This window comes from Thamnophis elegans, chromosome 8 (assembly GCF_009769535.1).
Source record: "Thamnophis elegans isolate rThaEle1 chromosome 8, rThaEle1.pri, whole genome shotgun sequence".
In the NCBI taxonomy this organism is placed as follows: domain Eukaryota; kingdom Metazoa; phylum Chordata; class Lepidosauria; order Squamata; family Colubridae; genus Thamnophis; species Thamnophis elegans.
Window position 1 is genome coordinate 17,683,356 of NC_045548.1, and position 22,094 is coordinate 17,705,449.

At 35.6% G+C, this 22,094-nt stretch overlaps 1 protein-coding gene across 1 annotated transcript in view; it reads right to left on the bottom strand.

Moving 5' to 3' along the window:
- Positions 1 to 22,094, bottom strand: part of ZNF407 (zinc finger protein 407) — a 369,608-nt gene that overhangs the window by 81,753 nt on the left and 265,761 nt on the right. The window contains exon 8 of the mRNA XM_032222974.1: positions 7,319 to 7,497. Within this exon, the coding sequence (XP_032078865.1) occupies positions 7,319 to 7,497 (179 nt within the window). The remainder of the gene's footprint in view (positions 1 to 7,318; positions 7,498 to 22,094) is intronic.

Below are 22,094 nucleotides of genomic sequence, written 5' to 3' on the forward strand. Positions count from 1 at the left end.
CTCAGCAATTTCTAGTTTTGCAGCAGCAGCACTAAGCTTTCTGAATTGAAGTCATAGTCTTTTTTTTTCTTTTTACTTCTGTCAAGTTACCAATGCTGCATCATGACACCTAACCCGAGTGCCTTTTTGCCCAAATGCAATACTGGAATCATAAACATAATTATTAAATAAATGCATAAATCCCTAGTGACAGTGGTCAAAACAGTTTTTAAAGAGGATGGGCCAAGATATAAGTGGTAATGCTATGTTTTATGCTCATATAATGAAATATTCCCACAGATCCTTCCCACTTAACATCTAGAAGAATAAAGAGGAAATAGACAACAGAGTTAAATATGAAACACGGGGAATAATGAATCCACAGAGCTGGCTTCAACAATATTATATGACCCATGACAATCTCTAAAACAATATGCAATTCATGGCTGGATGTACATGTTTAAATCCTTAACAAATTTATAGCTACTTAAAAAGACACACATACACACAAAGGTTCACAGATTGTAACTCTTCCTGCTTCTATTAATGCCTGGTAAGTGACATTCTCTGCATGGTATTCAGATAAATTAACAACAGAAAATGAACAGTAACAATAAACCACACGCATTAAAAACAGCAGAGATTAAAATAATGCTGCATTTATTAACAATAAAAGTAGCAGCAGAAAAAAAATGCAAAGATCTAAACTAGGATTTTTTAAAAAAGAAGTTCTTCAGGGGCACAACAAAAGACAATTATTTAAGAGCACTGCCAGATTTTCTATGGACAGTGTGTGTGGGGGGAAAAAACTTCACACTTTCAGTTACAAATTTGGCCACATCTGGCAGGGAATCATGAAGAGGCCCTGAATGATGATCTTAGGGCCTAGATGGTGGTAACCTTTCCACAGATACATAAAGGTAAAAATGAGTAGAATTAACTGGTCTTGGAAATGGACTGGCAACTAATGCGCATTACAATATAATTTTATTAGCCAGCTCTCATTTCCTGTCTAGTGAGTGCCTAGGTATGACCTTATTTTTGTTTATTTTTATAAAGTTATTTTTATAAAGTTTTCAGGACTTTATAAAAACTTTATTACAATAAAAACAGATTACAATAATGTCCACCAGTAGTTTACACAAGTGATTTGCTAAGGGAATTCTGCCAGTGGTGGGATTCAAATTTTTTTACGACTGGTTCTGCCGGCGTGGCTTGGTGGGCATGGTGCAGCTTGGTGGGCATGGCTTGGTGGGTATGGCAGGGGAAGGTTACTGCAAAATCCCCATTTCCTCCAGATCAGCTGGGACTCTGGAGGCAGAGAATAGATGGGGGCGGGGGCAGTCAAAGGTGGTTTTACTGGTTCTCTGAACTACTCAAAATTTCTGTTGCCGGTTCTCCAGAACTGGTCAGAACCTGCTAAATACCACCTCTGAATTCTGCCCAGGAAACCTAAGTAATTCTCACTGCTTTATATATTTATTAGAGCAAGGAAAAATCTGCAGAACATTCTTTACTTTTGTCAATCTATTGTAATATGTATGATTAAATTTCTAACCTAAATACATTCTGCCATCACTATTCTTCGAAGAGTCATAAGTGGAATAAGAGTGTTCAATTTAAGAAAAGTCATATCCAGTGATAAATTTTAAAATGAGGCAAAAAATAAGAACACCAAATGATTGAGAGCTATCTATTAGCTATCCCCTAAAATTATAGGTGGTAATTAAGTAAGCATTCCTGGCCACTAATAATTTCCTTCTGAATTGGAAATGCAATATTGATAAATATTACTTTGCTGCTCTTGTTTTGGAATCTGTGTTATAATAATTCCAGGAATTATGTTGTTGAAGCTAAAATGGTTTTAAGCACTTGCTTTTAAAATTAATGTAGACACAGATTTAGGTTCACACATATTTTGAGCAAAGCTAATATTTTCCCCTTACTGTATATCATGATCAGGTATATTTAGCAGAGGTCTCACACTGAAATGGCTTTCTGATGAATAACTCAGGGATGACTAACTGGCATGTTGCCCAGCTATTTCAATGCTCTATTAAGCCACAGATGCATGGAAAAAATAAATTTGTTTCATTTTCAATTTTATACATTTTTCAGGACACATTTAAAGCATGGCAACTTTGGGGACATGATAGACTGAACTCTCTTTGAATTATGCATATCAAGCACTTTTTTTTCTTATCATATATTACTCAGACAAAAAGGAATGAGCATGAAACAATGCAGAACAATGCATTCCATCCTACTTCCAGTATTCAAGCCATTTGCCTCCGATTCTGAGATTTGTGCAATCATTGATGTCTCACTTTTAAGAACTATTTGTAACATGAAAAATAAAACTGGTTCATCAAGAAAGTCAATTCTACATACATTTTGATTGTTTTTCCATTTCTGCAGGTGACATAGTATCCTAGAAATGTTGAGTTGAAGTTTTGATGCATGTAAGAGATTGCAAATTAGCAAATCCCATTCCAAACCAGCAACCATGTAGTGGTTTCAACATGATTTAATTTAAGTTGATCCACCCAAAAAACTGTAGCAGACGCATGAAAATTATATACTTTAAATTCTAAAAGCTGGAAATGGATGCACAAAGATAACACCATCAGTTATACTATTGTACTATTTTCAGATTTATTGCTGTGCCATTCCTTCAAACCATATGTCAAGGTATTAAATCATTTCTACTAAAATATTGATTTGTGATCTTGCTTGTAATTCTTGTTAAACATTTTCAAATTCTTTTTCATTATTTCTGTAGCCCACACATTAAAGAATACTTGTAAAAGGGGAGTTATCTCTTGCATTTCCACCCCACAGTCTTCCCCCAAATCTATTTAGTAGGGGTTGAGCTGCAATGGGAGGGAGAATTAATTCCATCAGCTGACATACAAAAAACTGGGATACATGTTTTATATTATTAAAGGTTTGTTGTTGTTGTTGTTACATTATAATATTTTTCCTATTCAGTGATACTATTAGAGCCCCAAATATATGCATATGTATGTTTTATACATCTTTATTTTGTCATTTTGAATAAGAGGTTTAAGCTTAATGAATATTTTGCAAGCTTACTGTAAACTCTCAATAGTTCATAATGAGGGAAATTTACAAGAGACATCATTTAATCTCAAAATCTTTTACGGGAAAATCAGCAACAAATAAGGCTTCCATAAATGCCATATACTTTAATTTTAACAATGACAGTCAACTTCTCTTAAATGACCATTTCAGAGGCCATTTTAATTACAGATATAACTTCCATACTCACAGGTCTTCCTAAGAAATGGGTTCCAGTAGAATCAATGTAGTGTAGTGTGGTGTGGTGTAGTGTAGTGTAGTGAAGTGTAGTATGGGCTAAGCTAGGTTACACACACTCACTCACTCTCCCTCCCTCCCCACTCTCTCTCTGACAATACGTCATTGCAGAATGAAGATTAGAGCCAATAAGTTCACAGAAATACGAGTGTATTGTAGCAGCTCCCTCTTACTTACCCCCCCGCTTCCTCCCTCCCCTTCCTCTTAATTAAAACTTTTGGATCATAGTAGAGAGACAAAACCATACTCAAAGTAGCAAACTGTTGATGAGCTGAGGCTGCTGTGGATATTTTAAGGTAGCCTGACATGCAAAATAGACAGGTTGAAGTTGTCCCATTTGGGCTGGGTTAGAATTCTCTATTTTCTGTTTTAATGGTTGAGAATATGTTTTTTATTTTGTAAATTGACTGATTGATCTCAGCTCTTAACCACATAGTGTTAGTTTTAATGTATTCCCCACCTCTGATGGTAGAAAATCTTACTTTTAATTTTTGGCAACTATGAATTCCAACTATGAATATCTATACAAAATAGATATTCGGGGGGGGGGGGGTGTGCCTCTGCTTTCTTGGTCCTGCCACAGCCAGATAATGTTTTTGTTGAACAATGTCCATTTAGGTCAAATCTGAAATGAGTAGCACAATTATTGCATTCGTTTTTGATGGAAGGAGAAAGAGATTAATTTGATTATTTGTTTATAAAATATATATCACAGGCTATTAAAGTCTCTCGGTGGTTTGCAACAGATAATGCTATTGCATGCATATTTACAAGCAAACAAGGTTGACTGAGTTTATTTGGAATGATTCTTTATATGGTACACTTAGGGCAGCAGTCACACAATCAGCTGGACATGTGGCTACTGATACTATTTTGTGGGTTATAGGCACGGTAAAATATATGTTATTATAATCCAATGTGGTAGGCATAAATAGTCAGCAGTCTATCTGCTCTTCTAAGGGATAGAACCTGGGCATAAATCTATATATTCTAGTGATGGATTTCAGTAGCTACACACTTACCACATTATATTGAACATTGCACTGCAATTACAAACTAATTATTTATGAAAACATTTATGTTACTCTAGCCATTCACTTGCTCCATCAAACAAAGTATCCACACACACAACATAAAGCCATACTAAGATACGTGCTGTTTCCAGCTCTCACCTGCCCAGTACCCTTCTCTCAGTTACATATCTATGATCAATAAGGCTATTGGAGTAACTGCTGATTAAATCCTATTCAATCTTGATACGTATTTTACTGTCAACAAAACTCCTAGCGATATACCGTGATGAGAAGTCTACATTAATTTTTCCCTATTTTCTAGCTTAAAAATTGAATATTGCAGGTGGCTAACTCAGGAATATAATTGCCAGGTGCAAAACCAGAAATGCCTACTTAAAAGACATTCTTATATGAAGATGAAAATAATTAGCTTTTTTCTCCTTAATTTATTAGGAACACTTGGGTAAGGTAATCTATAGAGACTACATGCTAGCATCCTTTTTCAGAATTAGAAAATGTTTATGTAAGGTTTTTATTTCAAGCAGTTAATAAAATTACTATTATGCATATGAGAGGGAAAGACTTCCTGACAATTATACTGACATGCAATTGAAAGACGGGTACTAATGGTTATTACAAAAATGGATCTGCTTGAAGCCAAACTGCTTACTATTTTCTTTATATAATCCATACCAGCATTTAAAATAAATACTATAGTAGTTTTATGGAGTTCAAGTAACATTCTATTACTTTAGCAAGACATAACTTTCAAATATCTTCCCTAACAATGACAAGCTTCTTAATTATTTTTAAGTAGTCAGTTTTCTGTTGAAAATAAATGAAAATCATTGTTCATGGTATCTAGCAATTTATGTCGAACTTAAAATTGTCAGTGAAATTATAGAAAAGATTGAAATCTGATAGAAAACTTTATAATTATTTTCATTATCCAAAGCTAGTAGGAATAGAAATGATATTTTTTTGGGGGGGAATCTTTGAAATAAGTATCAATTATTAAAATTATGTAATTTTATATCCTCACTTGAAATTCAACAGTTTCAATCTACTTGGTAACACAGTTGAACTTTGATAAGAATCACATAATATATCACAGTATAACTTTTAGCAATCATTTCCTATGCCCCTTAATAATTTGATGAATGCTTCTGTCAAGAAGGATAAAGATCACAATTTTATTTAGAGTTAACTGCTTGAACTTTCAGGATTTTACTCATGAATATTGCAGCTGTTCGCAACTGATAGGATTGCTGTTTGTTCCATTGTGATGATGTAATCATAGACTATCTTGCCTTTGGAGACTTATTTCATGCAGGCAAAGAAGACATACCATACTTAGATATGGTAAAAATGAGTTGTGATCTTAGTAAGGTCTACTCAGTAAATTGTTTTCTTCAAACTTATTGGTCCGCTAGGAAGAATATGCTAGCCAGAATTAGAATGAAGATATGGCTTTAACTCAGAAAAACTAGAAATGATAAAATCCTGACTTACTCAAGTGATGATTAGATTTACCTAACCATGAATTTTAGATCCCAGAAGCCAAGAGCCCTGTGGAAAGGTTGCTAAAAGTGTATTTTAATGCTAAATTTCTCTTGTATTATATTTTGAATGAAACTATATTAATTTTATTCTAAAAGCAGATAATGAAATAGTTCAGAAAATAATCATGCAATTAGATACAGTAGTCTGATCTATCAAATACATAAAATCTTGAATCTATCTATCTATCCATCCATCCATCCATCCATCCATCCATCCATCCATCCATCCATCCATCTATCTAATGTAGATACTGCATTCAGTCTCCGAGTTATTCTGAGCAGTTTAAAACTAAAGCATAAAAACCATATAAAAATATGTTGCACCAGTAAAAAGAAAGCCACGCAAAGAGTGTATAAATTAAAAGTTAAAAAGATAGGGGGGGGAGCACCTTCCGGGTACTAACCACCCCCAGGGTTGCATGCTACATTCCGTGCCCTATGGGAGTTAGCAGAGCTAGGTCTTCACAACCTTCCAAAAGGCCAGGAGAATGGAGGCCCACGGGAAGAGTATTCCAGAGGCTTGAAGCAATGGCAGAGAAGACCCTTTTCCTAGACTCTGCCAGTCAAAATTCTTTAACTGATGGGATCAGTAATATACTTTCTCTTTCTTACTGGGTGGGACAAATTAATATAGTGGGGTAAGATGGTAACCCAACCCCATGCCACATAGAGCTCTAAAGGTCATAACCAGCATCTTGAAATGGACCTAGCAAATTATCACCCAATACAGCTCTCATAGTGAAGATGTTACATGCACCATCCTAGTATTATTGACTACCAATCATTCTGAATAATATAAACATTTTCTACATAGAAGAAAAAAAAATTAGTTTAAGAATTCATCTTGAACATTTTAAGCATTTTTCTTAAAATATTATATACCTGATTCTACTTCCCTTTCTCTCTCTCTCTTGCTAACACAAGTTATCCAAGGAAAATAAAGGTAAACTTTGCAGAGGAGGAGGCAGTACTGATTTGGACCTCTTCTTGCTTTCAGGCATCATCAGGGACTGATTGTACAATCCTCCAGATATGGAACTCCCATGTAGTTCTAGCCAATGTGGGAAATGCCCGGGAAGATGGAAGCTGAACTACCTAAGTGTTTGAAAGACTACAGTTTGCCATTTCAGAAAGAAAATTACACCAAATATCTAGCCTTAGATGTCATGTGTAATACTTGGTCCAGCATTCTGCTTAAATACCTATTTCTTAATCGATTTAGCCCTGGCCACCACAATTTGGGCAAAATCCCAGATAAAATTAAGCATTGCAAACACACACAAATAAAACCACTGCAAGTCGCACAGCAGTATGAAAGTTATTGAAGTTACCTGGATTGAGTTTAAAACTGCCTTCTTAGCTATAAAGGAGCTTTGGTTTCACAATCATGTAAGTGCCTTCAAATGAGTATAAAGATGTCCTTACCAGCATGCAGGTAAGCTAAGTCCGGGTTCTCAATGTCAGGATGCAGTTCTTTCAAGTGATTGCGAAATTCCACTGGGATGTTGGTTCCATATTCACATTTGGGGCAGTTGTACATCTTTACGCCTTCATGTTTATCTGTGTGCAAGATATGCTTGCGGATATTTTCAGCACAGTTGGACCTAAAATGTGTGTAGGGTGGGGATGGAATAATAAAGTGATATTATATATCCTTGATACAATGCTGAATTGCAATATTGTTATAAAACATTAAGTTCACTACAATTAGGTTTAGGATTAAGTTCCCTTTATATAACTGATACTGAAATTCATTAATTTGTTTCAAGAAAGTTTTAGTATAATTGAAAATGCATTTGAACAAACATCAGAGGTGGGTTGCTCCCGGTTTTACTACCAGTTCGCTTCTCATGCACGCACAGTTCAATGTGAATTGTTCTTCACACATGCGAAGGGTTCGCGTATGCGAAGAGTTGGAAGGGACCTTGAAGTCTTCTAGTCCAACCAGCTGAAACCCTCTATCATTTCAGACAAATGGTTGTTCAATCTCTTCTTAAAAACCTCCAGTGTTGGAGCACCCACAACTTCCAAAGGCAAGTTGTTCCAATGATTAATTGTTTTAACTGTCAGGAAATTCCTCCTTAGTTCTAGGTTGGTTCTCTCCTTGATTAGTTTCCATCCATTGCTTCTTGTCCTGTCTTCAGATGCTTTGGAGAATAGTTTGACTCCCTCTTCTTTGCGGCAACTCCTTAGATACTGGAACACTGCTAACCTGTCATCCCTAGTCCTTCTTTTCATTACACTAGCTTTACACAATTCCTGCAATTGTTCTTCATATGTTTTAGCCTCTAGTCATCTTTGTTGCTCTTCTTTGTTATATAACACTGCCTTCACCAAATCCTGATTGGATCCTAGATTTAAATCACAGTTACGTAAATTCTCTGCCCTCTTGCTATACTATTTTATACTGTTTGATATTCCAACAGACTCCACAAGTAGCCTGGAATGGGATCAGGCAGAACCACTATTACCAGTTCCCAAAGTTTGCTATTCTACTTCAGAAATAGAAGCTGTTAGAAAGTCAGGTAAGTTTCAAAGAGTTTCTCTAGAGTTTTTTGAAATCTAAACAGAACCATCACCCCGCAGCGTAATTTGATCCCTGATCTGCAAAAGGCAGCATGCAATAATGACTCAATATCCCTCTAGTAATGATTATTCTATAATAAGGATATAGAGATAATTTTCTTTGCCTTGTGCTACCTGGTCTATGTGATAAATACCAGGGAAACTACTTCATCTTTTATAAAATCATGGATGCTAACAGTTTATGTTTAAAATGATTTTGTTTACTTACTTTTATAATTATGTATGCCATTATCTTTTTCTTCAGTAAGTATATAGTTTGGCCCTTTTAAGAAATTATTTCTCTTTCATGCTTATTATGTTTATACAATTTTGGTCTAGGAAAGGTTAGTGGATAGATTCTCCTATTTCCCCCATGAAGCTTAGCATCTTGTATCCTCAAATATGGATGTTTGGGATGGGGACAGGGGATGAAAACTGTGCTTTACTATCTTTTGAAATGGCATTATAACATCACACATAAGCATGTAAAGGTTTATTCCTAGGTGGACCATAAATGCCTATGGCCTTGAAAATCCCTCCAAGATCATTTGCATGTTTTATTTTAAGAGAATTAGAGGATATAACACTAATTGTTTATGATAAACCTGAAATGTTAGGCCTAGTATTTATTTTGAGCAATTAATCAGAAGTTCTCCTGTTTTTTCATGGTTTTTCATAAAAAAAATATTGACATCTTTATAGAGGCAGAGGAAAACAAAAAATATATTATAAAGGCTAAGAATATAATCTTAAAAGACATGCAGACAAACTGGAACAGATTTAGAGACTAGCGACAACTATGAGAAAGAAACTGAAGTCCTCTAAGGAAACAATGAATAAATTGGGAATGTTTTGCTCCAAAAAGATAGATGATGGATATGACTGCCCTTTTCAAATACCTGAAAGGATGTCACATGGAAGACCAATACCTATTCCTTATCAATCTAAAAATGCAGGTTATGTAAGAATAAATTAACATATTTCATCTATATATTTAATCTATCTGAGGCAGCAGTGCCTCAGATAGGAAGTCCATTCAGAGAGTGGTAAGGACAGCTGAGAGGATTATAGGAAGCTCACTTCCTGTCATTCAGGATACTGTTTATAAGCGCTATGTGCTTAGAACGCAAAGCATTGTTAGAGACCCCACACACCCACTTTACGGTCTGTTTCTGTTGCTCCCCTTCGGAGGAGGTTTTGAAGTATTTCTAGTAGGATTTCCAGATTCTGTAACAGCTTTGTTCCCTAAGTCATCCATCTGGTAAACTTGCAAGATTTGTTTCTTTCGCCATTACATACATCCAAACTAAACTGGGTTGTTTCTCTGTGTCATATAATATATGTGGGTACATGCATAATTTTGTATCTGTCTGTTCTGTTTATTTGTCTTGTCATGTTTATTTTTATATTAGAGGTGGAGACCCTTTGAGATATGTGTGCAACATAATTTCATTTTAATGTATACTGATTAGCATACATTCAAAGTGACAATAAAGTATTCTATTCTATAGTATGGTCGATTCTGAGTAAATGTAAGAAAATCTTTCCCTACAGCAAGGGCAGTTTGATAGAGAACCAGTTATCCAGAGAAGTTGTGGGTTACCCTTGTTGCAATGTGTTCAACCAGACACTGGGGAGCTATTTGCCTGGGATGCTTCAATTTGGATTTGTCGGCTGAACAGGGGGTTGGGCTTGATGGCGTAAAAGTACCTAGAAACATTGGTATTCATTTACTACTTCTCCTGACATCTCAATGTTTCATAAGGAAAATATGTTTGGAATTAATATTGACAGTATTGGAGTTATGAGTGAGTGCACTGCAATAACAATAGTTTCAGCCTTTTCACTTTTGTAGCTTTGTAAGAATATTTTATGATCTATTTGTTATGACATACAGTATGTGTGACAGATGTCCAATGCTGGCTATTATAAAGTAACAAAGGTCCCTGTATCAGTACTTACATACTTGAGAAAATTATTCAGTTCCCGGGAAAAAAGTGATAGGAGAAGCTTGGAACAAGACATATTTAAATTCACTCTTTCTGCATGAGGTTTTCTCAAATGTAAAACAAAGACATTTTCATTATAAATATAAACATACTAGTAGATAATTGTTCTGTAGTAGCAAGCTAAAAAAGACAAAATACTTTTGTAGAGATTAATTTAAGGAAAATTTGAAGAAACTGATCTTTGCTACCATCCCACCAAAATGTAAATGTAAACACAAAGAATTCAAAGATTTGCATAGGTAAGAATGGAAAAGATCAAGATTTCTAAAATAATGCTAAATGGTAGAACTTGCAGAGGTAGCTAAATTAACCTCTTTGATTAGAGGGGGAAAAAACAATATCTACTTCTATGGCTGACCAGACATTTTGCATAAAATGAGAAAAAATGCACATGACTTGTGGCTTTGTTGATTAGAAAAACTGACTAATAGAAAAGACTAAGCTTTTGTAATTATATTTGCTACAAAGGACATTGAAACTTTCCATCCTTTCTTCCTCTTTATGCTCTTTGTAAAAGTTTTAATAACATTTATTTTAGTAAAGAGATGGGAATATTCCTCTGTCTGGCTGTGCATGGTAGCACAGCTCAGTACTGAAATAGACAGCATATAAAAACATGCTCCACAGACTTAGTTTTACCTGGTACTACAGTTTGTACTACTCAGGGTATCATACATAAATGCTGCATTAATTGCTATATTTAACTGATACACATATCTTAGAAAAATATGCAACATATACAAAAAATACAAATATTTGTATATTTGTAAAAATAATAAAAAGGTAGGATACAAATAAATAAATCAAAATAAATCTGCACTGACTTGGAAAACAAAGGAAAAAAGTAAGATATAGCAAAAAAATGTATTTCTGTAAAATCGGTAATGAGACTATGAAAGGCAAAGTTGCTAAGTGGCTCTAATAAGTAAGTATCCAGAAATGAATGCAATTCTTTATAAAAGAATTTTCTTCTTATTTTTTTGAGCCAAACAGAATGTTAAAAAGAAACAATATAAAGGGGATCAGGACCCTTGTCAATCTGTCTTCCAGTATGATAACTTTTTGAATACTTAATAAGATTGAAGAAAAACTGGTTTCAGGGAAGAAAACTGATTGAAGACTGGATTTTTAAAAAAAGGCCAAATCAGATTGCAGGGGTGGAGAAAAGATATTGAAAACTATCTCAGCAAAGGCGTCACAATGTGAGATATAGTTGAAGAGGGCCTCGGAATGTTGGTGACCATCATGTTTTAAGCCCCTCCCTAATACTCTTGATCATGTGATTCACAGCAGAGCATGTACAGGCTGCCCTACGCTTCTGAGTGTACACATACATATGGTTATTGCTGAAAAAAGAGGTTAGATATTTTACAAAACATGTTTTGTCTTGGTTTAAATGTTTTAAAAAATGAACATGATTCTAATTTAAAATGGTCTTATTTAGGCTCTAACAACATTAATGAAAAAGTGGTCCCAAATGAAGAAAATTAATGGTCTTTGGGGATTAAAATGCTTACTTCCTAATAGTTACTGAATAAAATTTATCAGCATAACAATAAGGAAATAACACTCTTAAGCAATAAATCAGAAAATAAATTTTACAGATCAAAACTGAGTCACTTACAAGGAATTGAAGAACAAAATTCTGAAGTTAAATAAATAAATATTTGTACTCTAAAGAACTAGTAGTTCTAATTTTAATAGATTACTTTTCTAAGGCTTTGATAAAATCACTCCCAAATCAAAAGCCCATAAAATGAATCTCAACCAATCAACTTCCACAGAGTGAACAGAACAAGTAATTAAATATTTTAAATTAAATTAAATAAGTTTCCTGGAGTTGATGGTATTACTTCAAATGTTTATAAAGAAATCAGAACTAATTATCCATTATTTATATTATGTTTAATTCAGCACTGCAGGATAATCATATCCTTGATTCATAACATTAAGTCTGGTTAGTTGTGATCTCAAAAGCTAGCAGACAAAGAGTTAGCTGACTCCTATTGACCCACTGCATTTTTAAATCAAAATAAAAATATTTTTACACCTTGCTTGGCCAACAGACTAAGTAAATTCACTAAAAATTCTATTAATCAGGACTGATCTGGATTCCTTAAGATAAACAAATAGCAGGCCCTATTACAAGAATTGTAACTTCAGTTCTTTTATTTTAGGAAAAAAAAACCTCTAAAGTCTTATTCCTTATTTTAATCCTAAGCATTTTACTCAAAAAGAGAAACTAAAATGGTTTAATTCACTTAAATGGGTTTATATAGCTACTTAAAATTATTTCATAACTATAAAATGTTCACAGTAGATCCCAGACCTGTTTATAACTTAAAATTTTATTGGCCCAAGGGTGGGGAATAATTTAGAAACTCTTCTATTATGTTTTCTTCCCTGCAAATGTTTTACATTTTAACTATATCAGTGGCAGGCCTTTTTTAGTGATGAAGTTAGATTCAAATTGGAATTAAAAAACATTTCTCATTTTTTTTCTCCTATTATTTCAGAAATACGCTCATTAATTTAAATGTACAGATGGGAGTTATGAAAGGCCCTAGATTGTGCACACTGTAATGAGATGAAAAGAGACTCCTAACTTTGTTGGAACCAGTAAGGAAAGTAACACACCCTGAAGGCTACCTGTCAATCTCAGATGCAGATGGTACTTTTTTCAACGGACCTTTTATGTCAGTTCCTTCAGCTGCTTTTCAAGCAGACATACCTCCCTAGAGGGAAAATTCTGTTGATCGGCTGCTGGTGGAGTATCCAAAGCAACAATACTGTCTCAATCACCTCTACTCTGAATGATTGTTTCCTGTAGCTATTGTACCTCTTTTTCTCCATCTTGTGCAGCCAAAGAAGGGAGAGGAACCAAGCAAAACCAAATCCCCACTCTCTTCTTTCTGATTCTTTTGTTTCATTTCATGGTTCATTTTCTGGTTGTAAAATTTGATTCACGCGAGATATAATGCAAATATTTTATTTATTGTGATAAGTGAACTTCATTTGAAAAACAACAACACACAACCGAAAGGTGCTGTTTTTCCTCATCACTGATGTAAATTGACTTTGGGTTAGATAATAAATATCAGACCGTTATCTCATAAGAACTAGTCTCATTCTGTTTCTAAATAATGTAACTCTACTGCCTTCCAAGCCTGCAGAAAATAAATAACCAAGGACATTTTCTGCATACTCAGAAAAGTCTGTCAGCTTTCTAAATACTTCCCTTGAAAATAGTATAGTTCCCCCATAATTTCTTGGAAAGTGGCAGATTTCGCCTCCTCAGATCTCTTGTGCTTGCTGCCATTTTTAAATCTGGGACAGCACAGAGGCCATGAGGACAAATTAATAGGTCTCTTGGAGGGTAGCACAACTTTCCTTTAGGAGCACAAAACTACTCTGGATCATAAAATAATAGAAAAAGTACTTTTGCTGTTCGGGGAATGGTACGTCGTATTAAGAACTATCAGTAACAACTGTATGATTTTACCCCTAATCTTCTAAATTAAAACATCACATTAATTATGGTTAATTCTTGCCTGAGATATCAGCCACAAAACAGAAAAATGGATATTATAAATGGACATATGGTAACATCTTCAGCTGCCTTGGTTCTTGGTGCTAGGAAATGAAGGGAATTAGTGTTGCAAGATTTTCCTTCATTCGTGGAATTAATGTTAGTGAAAACAGCAGTATACTAGATTATGGAAGGGCCAGAGTAAACAAATGCAACAAACAATATAATAATATATATTTAAAGTAAACTCTGAATTAATGAATGAATTAATGAATGAATTAAATTAATAAAAAGAGGGAAATTATCTTTGTTTTCAGAACTTCATGCACTGTACTGTCCAAGTAATTAAGTATGATTCTCATTTGAATGTTATTTCAAAACTGTAAGCCAACCAACAAAAACATCAAGTATAACAGTAATCAGTAGAATATGTCTTGATATACTTTGGAGCAGTGTTAAAACAAGTTGGGGAATTCTGGGAGTTATGCTCTTAAAGTTGTCAAATTTGAAAAACACTGTTTTAGAGCATTAGAAGGAAAGCAGGCACCTGTGATTGATTGGGTCATCGTTTCTCAAGATTTTTCTTTCCCTAAACAGAGAAACAAAATAACCATAGGCAGGGGGGGGAAATCAATGAGAGTGGGAATAACTTCTACACTTCCTGTCAGCTTTCCCATTGAGTTTCCTTGTTGGAAGCTGGCAGGGAGCCAAGCTCTGAATGAACATGATTTTGAACTAGGTAAATGACAATACCTCGCATGGCATGAAACAGACCAAAATGCTCCTTCATTTGCTCTTTATTTCCAACACCTTGTTTGATGATAGCTCCACTTTATCAGCTGCAAACCAAACAAAAACAAAAACAAAAAACCCAGGTCTAGAAGGTCTATGGAGATTCTCAATCATTCAGGTCTCAAAGGTGCTTTTTCAAAAGGCAGCTGGTCTGCTTTTTGAGGAAAATGAAGACGTTTTGCTTCTTACCCAAGAAGCTTCATCAGTTGTGATGGTGGGGAGATAGAAAGATGGGTACTGACAGGTCTAGAAGGTCTGAAAGATTTTCTTCTTTCTATCTTCTGAAAGGGTTATACTCAGTTTCTGGAATTCTGAGGGATGTTAAGTTGTAGGAGCTTTATCTCTGATGTTTGAAAGGCTACAATCAAACACCAAGAATGAGGATAATCTCTTAGGTTTTCTGCTCTCAGTTACTGCACCTACCTTGTCAGGTAAGAAAAAAGGGGGCAGTAAGGATACCCTAAGGTAAAGGTTTCCCTCGCACATATGTGCTAGTGGTCCCCAACTCTAGGGGGCAGTGCTCATCTCCATTTAAAAGCCAAAAAGCCAGCGCTGTCCGAAGACATCTCCGTGGTCATGTGGCCGGCATGACTAAACACCAAAGGGGCATGGAACACTGTTACCTTCCCACCAGAGATGGTTCCTATTTTTTCTACTTGCATTTTTACATGCTTTCGAACTGCTAGGTTGACAGAAGCTGGGACAAGTAACGGGAGCTCACTCCATTACGCGGCCCTAGGAATTCGATCTGCCAACCTTGCTTATAGCAAAATTAGCTCAACTGGAGATAAACTGGAAGAGAACTGTCCCTTATGGTAGATTTTGCAGCATTTCTTTGTTGTGATCCTTATATAAAAATGTGATAACTTGAGGCAAGGCATCAATATATAATATGGTATGGAACTGACCAAATAAATCAGGAGGTTACAATCCTTTTTAGGCTGAAGACAAGCTATGAGCCACATTCCCTAAATTGGGTGAAACTGGGGCAAAGAAATAGAGATAGTATAACATTATTTTAATTTAATGCAACCTATATTACAGATAAGTGGAAATAATAGTGCATTGTACAATTGTACACAACTGAAATGCTTATTCTATGATTATTTAATATCTCCATCACCACCACTATGACATTAAGAACACAATTTGGAGTCAGTTTGAAAACACTTTGGAGTCTACACTCAAGGTTTATGCTGGTGCCCGCTTCCAGCATTTTCATGATAAATTAAAACATTTAGGAAGTGGGATAAGAACCCTTGTCCTCTGATTTTTGGTTACATTTAAAAGCAAGCAATTCCAGACACGTCACTATTATCCCCGACAGCTGGCAAATTTTTTCAGCAGTGGATACGTCAGAAAGATTTCAATTATTTTCAGGTGTGAATCTCTAAGACCTGGGAAAGGATGAGAAATGAGTTCTTACTGGATAAAAGAACAAGAAAGAGAGATGATTCTCTAATCCAGCAGAGTTGGTTTCATCGTGTTTCATCTCTCACAAAGCATTAATATGTAGGAAAGAAAAGAGAAGTAAAATATTAAATGAGATTTCAAAGTATCATTTTTCACTTTTGCTCTTTGAAATATTTCCCCTGCCTTTCATTACAAGCTCCTTCTCTCCCCTTTGTCTTTGGCCAGAGATATTCCAAGTTGACTGGCATAACAAATCCACCTACAATAATTGTGTCCCAGAGATTTTCTCCTTACAGGTCTGTAAATGTTCTACAACTCCAATAGCTATTCTGTCCCTTCTAGAGAAGAACACAGATAGAGAAAAACCTGCGAATGAACATGAATAGAACAGAAGCACTGAATAGCAAAAGCAGAGACTACTGAATTTATTTAATACTCCCTCTCTGTTTCACAAAAATGGCCTGGGTAATCTTTTGAAAAATAATAACTGGGTTCATTTCAGAGTCTGCACAATGCTCCTCTTTGTCCCTTGTAAGTCTCTCAAATGTCTTATTTTAAAGGAATATATAGTACTCCCGGAAGACATTTTCCCATTTCTATTCTCTTCAACTCCTGTGAGCCCTTGTTCTGTGTGATAAGGCAATCTCCTTCGGGATCTGAGCTGTGTAGTTTTGCACCACGAGTGACAAGGACTCGACTTGAATAACTGCTGTGCGCAGGTTGTAATTATGTCAGCTGGAGTGTTGAACAAGGGGACTGATTAATGGGAACCCCAGCCCAGGCACCATCCCTATCAAAACCTTCGTGCAGGCCAAGCAAGTGGGGATGGGTTAAAGCAGAAAGACAAAACATGCTGTATTGTCCATGATAGATGAATTGCTCCAACAGTCTTCAGGCAGATGTTCCAGGACAGTATAATATACAATTACTCTGCCTTATCACCTTCCAAGGGACAATAAAGCTTCCTCCTTCTATAGCTCATGTGAGTGAAGGCAAAATTAGTTTTACTTTTACAACACTGACTCACTTATCATGTTGCCTTGATTGTGCTTTTACAGCTAAAGAAAACATATATTCCACTTTTAAACTAAAAAAAAAAATCCTTTTAATACAGAAACCAGACAACTCCTTGGAAACTATTTTGCCTCAGAGTGGTAGAATTCTGGGGTTCTAAAGGATGCATGACTATCATTGAAAGAGCAGGTCTGTTAACATGCTATTTCAGAAGAACTGAATTGTATTTTGTTAAACTGAATTAGTCACTCAAAACTGTCTCTGGACCCATAAATGCTGTTAGAATCCCTGTCTAAAATTGCATTTGCTAACCACAATTATTATTGCTGCATTAAGTGATATTGAACATGCATCTTCTGAGAACTGCTTAAATAGAAGAAAGAGACAGAAAGATATATAGACAGACAGACAAAATGACTTTTCATAGCTAAACATTGTTTAAAAGAAACACTGATCCTATAACTTGAAATAGTTCTCCCAAATTCAAATAAGGCTTTACAACAGATATGAGCCAAAATGATTGTTGAAATTCCTCAAGGACAGGATGGTCCCCTAGCAGTGGCAGTTCCATACTACGGAAAAAGTCATCATGATGACTCCCTTAGAGATTTCATTGAAAAGTGGAAGCCAGGGAGACAGTAAACTACAACAGAGATAATTGTACCATAACAGACTACATTCACAGACTTTCTCTGTATTAAACATTACACAAAAACATTTATTTATTTATATCCCGCTTTCATTATTTTTTATAAATAACTGAAGGTCTATCTCTGTCTGGCTTTCTGTCATCATCCATCCATCTATAATTTTAAATAGTCTATAAACTGATTAAGAACCAGATTATTATTCTATTTTTATCTCACCTATTTATATTGGTCAACTCAAGGCAGCTAACATATCTAATACTTCTGCTTCCTATTCTCCCCATAACAATAACTGTGTCAGGTAGGTTTTAGTTATTTATTTTTATTTTATTTATTAAATTTATTTGTTGGCCATCTTGCCACAAGGCGACTCTGATTGCTAACAGGAACCTTTTAAAATAAACTATCTCTACATCCTTTCATTACTTTTAGGCATCACTAATCATTTAATCATGTGGTCTTCGGTGTTAATTCAATAAAATGTTGTGTTGTCTGTGCCAGCAATCTTCACTGAATAGTGGTGATCATTCAGCAGACATGCACTTATTGCTGTTAACAATGCTACATGCCAGATAGGTAGGTATCTAGGTAGGTAGGTAGGTAGGTAGGTAGGTAGGTAGGTAGGTAGGTACATAGATAGATAGAGTTAGAGACAAACTAAGGTAGACTAAACTAATCCAAGGGTCTCCAACCCTGGTCCGTGAACTAGGACTGGTCTGCAGCATGCCAGAAACCAGTCTGCGCAAACAAGCAAAACCCAATCCATAGTATGCAGGCAGCACACAAAACCATGCCCCCACAGGTCCACAGAAAAATCACTCTCCAAAAAACTGGTCCTTAGTGCCCAAAGGGACTGCTGGACTAGTCCATACTCAAAGAAAAGTTTTCTGTTGCTGCAAATTCTGAAACGTTCAAAACATCTAAAAAGTTATATTGCTGCTAAAAAAAAAAAAGTTGTAGAATGCTGGTTGTCCAACTGTCAACTGTGAAGACTAAAGAAACTAAATAATCTGCCTGGAGAAATAAAAATATACAGGTGGGAGATCCTCTTTAGTAAGTCACAATTTATTTTCTAGTACTTCCTGGCACTATATGAATTAACATCTCTAGGTTTTGATAGCAAAAGATTACTTCCTCTGAGGGTTTCTACTAAGCTGCAGGACTTTTAGCTTCGTGTTATATTCATGTGCTCGTGGCAAGGAAAGACTACAGAGATTGCAAAGAGCCAATATTAGCTACTGGGAAAAGTTTTCTTCATAGCAACAATGACAAGTCACTGGCTAGCAGCTAAGAAAGGAGATACCAAGACTAGAAAAATAGTCTATTTCCTAACTCTCTCCTCAGATCATGTCCACAGCTTTCCTGATCCCTTCAGCATTCACTTCAAAATACTTTTGTAGTTCATCTATCTATATACTACTAAAATACTAATTGTCATGACCTTTAAGTGCATGAAATGGCGTATCATAGGGCATCAATTTTTGAACGAAGGTACCTCAAATGGGCTGACTTACAGAATGTCCAAAATCTGGTTTTGATTCCTGAGGGAGTGAAATCTGGGGAAGGTTTGGCTACTTCAGTGCTACTGGTTGCTGCTATGGTTGGGCTACTGTCCCAGTCTTGAGGTCTTCATTTTCAGGCTATGATTCTTAACATGGTAAGTAGATGGGTCAGCAGTAAGTGATAGAAAAGCAAGAGTTTTAGATGATTTACAACAATGCCCATGAAGAAGGCTCCATAAGATCTGATACTAAATAAAAATGGTAAGGAAGATGCAGTTCAGAATTTCATTTGTAAGTATATTCCCCTGTCTAGAAAAATCTCAAATTACATTGACAGAGGGCATCTGAGGGTTTAAACTGGGTGATAGGAAGCAACTTCACCATTTTCTAAATATGTCTGACCTCATCCACTATGGAAGCTACTGTGTAAACAAGCAAATCCCCATGGCAGTGGTTTTATGAATGGACCCAATATATGCTCTCAACATTAAAGATGTCCTCACCAGCCAAAAACAGTTATAACCATAACTGGGATAAGAATTCCCATTGCTAGGCAAGATGATTATTCAGTGAAATTAGGCCTGATGTTACAATCTTTTTGCCATGATTGTTAAGCAAATCGCTGCAATTATTAAGTAAACCATGTTGTTGTTAAGCAAATCCAGTTTCCCCCATTGACTTTGCTTATCAATGCTGGGTGGGAAGGCTGCAAATGGCAACCACATGATCCTGGGACACTGCAATTGTAAATAAATTCCAGGTGCCAAGTGCCTGAATTTGATTGTATGAATCCTATGATGATTTGAAGTGCAAAGACTGGTCATTTAAGTCAGTTTTTTCAGTGCTATTGTAAACTTTGAACAGTCACTAAATGAATGACTGTACACTGAGGATTATCTATACTTATCCCAACATCTTTCTGAGGTGGGTAAAATGAGGACTGATTATTGGGGATAATATGCTGATTATAAAAACTGCTTAGAGAGGGCTGTAAAGCACTGTGAAATGATATATAAGTCTAAGAGCCTACACACACACACACACACACACACACACACTATATATATATATATATATATATATATATATATATATATATATATAGTTGATAAGGTGATAAGGAGGAGAACTTGTGGCTTAATGGCTAAGACGTTTGCCTAAGATGTAATATAGCATTGGGTTTCTGTCGTGATGGACTCTTGTGACGAGCCGATTGACAGATGATGGAGGCAGTTAGCTTCCTCCCATAATTGAGGCTTACCAGGGGTTGTAAAAATCTAATAGATACCTTTCACCCTGGCTTCGCTGATAACGGATAAGAGCCTGTGGCCTAATGGCTAAGAAGTCTGCCTAGTATGTAATATAGCCCAGGTTCAAATCCCAGTAAGGGTATGGCTAGCTGATGAGAGCTAAATAGCTTGAAATAGATCTATACTAGTCTCCCTTTATTTATTTATCAGCACAAATAAAAAAACACAAATATAACAAAGGCAACAGTAAAAAACATTGGGTTTCTGTCGTGATGGACTCTTGTGACGAACCGATTGACAGATGATGGAGGCAGTTAGCTTCCTCCCATAATTGGGGCTTACCAGGGGTTGTAAAAATCTAATAGATACCTTTCACCCTGGCTTCGCTGATAACGGATAAGAGCCTGTGGCCTAATGGCTAAGAAGTCTGCCTAGTATGTAATATAGCCCAGGTTCAAATCCCAGTAAGGGTATGGCTAGCTGATGAGAGCTAAATAGCTTGAAATAGATCTATACTAGTCTCCCTTTATTTATTTATCAGCACAAATAAAAAAACACAAATATAACAAAGGCAACAGTAAAAAACATTGGGTTTCTGTCGTGATGGACTCTTGTGACGAGCCGATTGACAGATGATGGAGGCAGTTAGCTTCCTCCCATAATTGGGGCTTACCAGATATATATATATATATATATATATATATATATATATATATATATATATATATATATATATATATATATATATATATATATATATATATATATATATATATATAGTGTCACAACCCCTGGTATGCCCCAATTATGGGAGGAAGCTAACTGCTTCCATTTATCACAAATACAACACATATTTATCAGCACAAATACAAAACACACACACACATATAATCTCCTGTTTCTCTTTCACTCGGCTGATTTGCTATGTTTCAATTGCCAAGCAGATTGGAAAAGTGTTAAGCATTGTATTCATCAGAAATGAAGAAAAAAATTGAGGACAACCCTTTCGAAAGAAAAATAGATGTACTGTTCATAAAAGTGACCCTCTGCAACTGAAATAACTTCTCGAGATTACTCCTTCACTGTCAACCCTTCAGGTAGATCAGACTAGAAACCTAATGTCAATAATACTTTTAGAACAAAGTTAATGTAACAGAATCTCATAAGTCTGAATACCCCCCCCTCCCCATCTTCATGAGAACTAAGGATGGGACTGCCTGTGACATTTACCCAGTTTATATTTCTACCCCGGAATCAATCCTCTTTTATTTGACTATTGCGTTGGTAGTGCCTTTTCCTCCTATCCCTCAAGATCATTTCCTCTACCTTCTACATCTGCTCAGCAATAGTGTGCATACTGTATATAACAAGTATGCGTGTGTGAAATACATTATATCACTTTTTCAAAAGCTGCTTTCCCAAAAGGGAACAAAAAATTACATACATTCATGTACTGATTCAGATCAATTCCTTGTAAAAT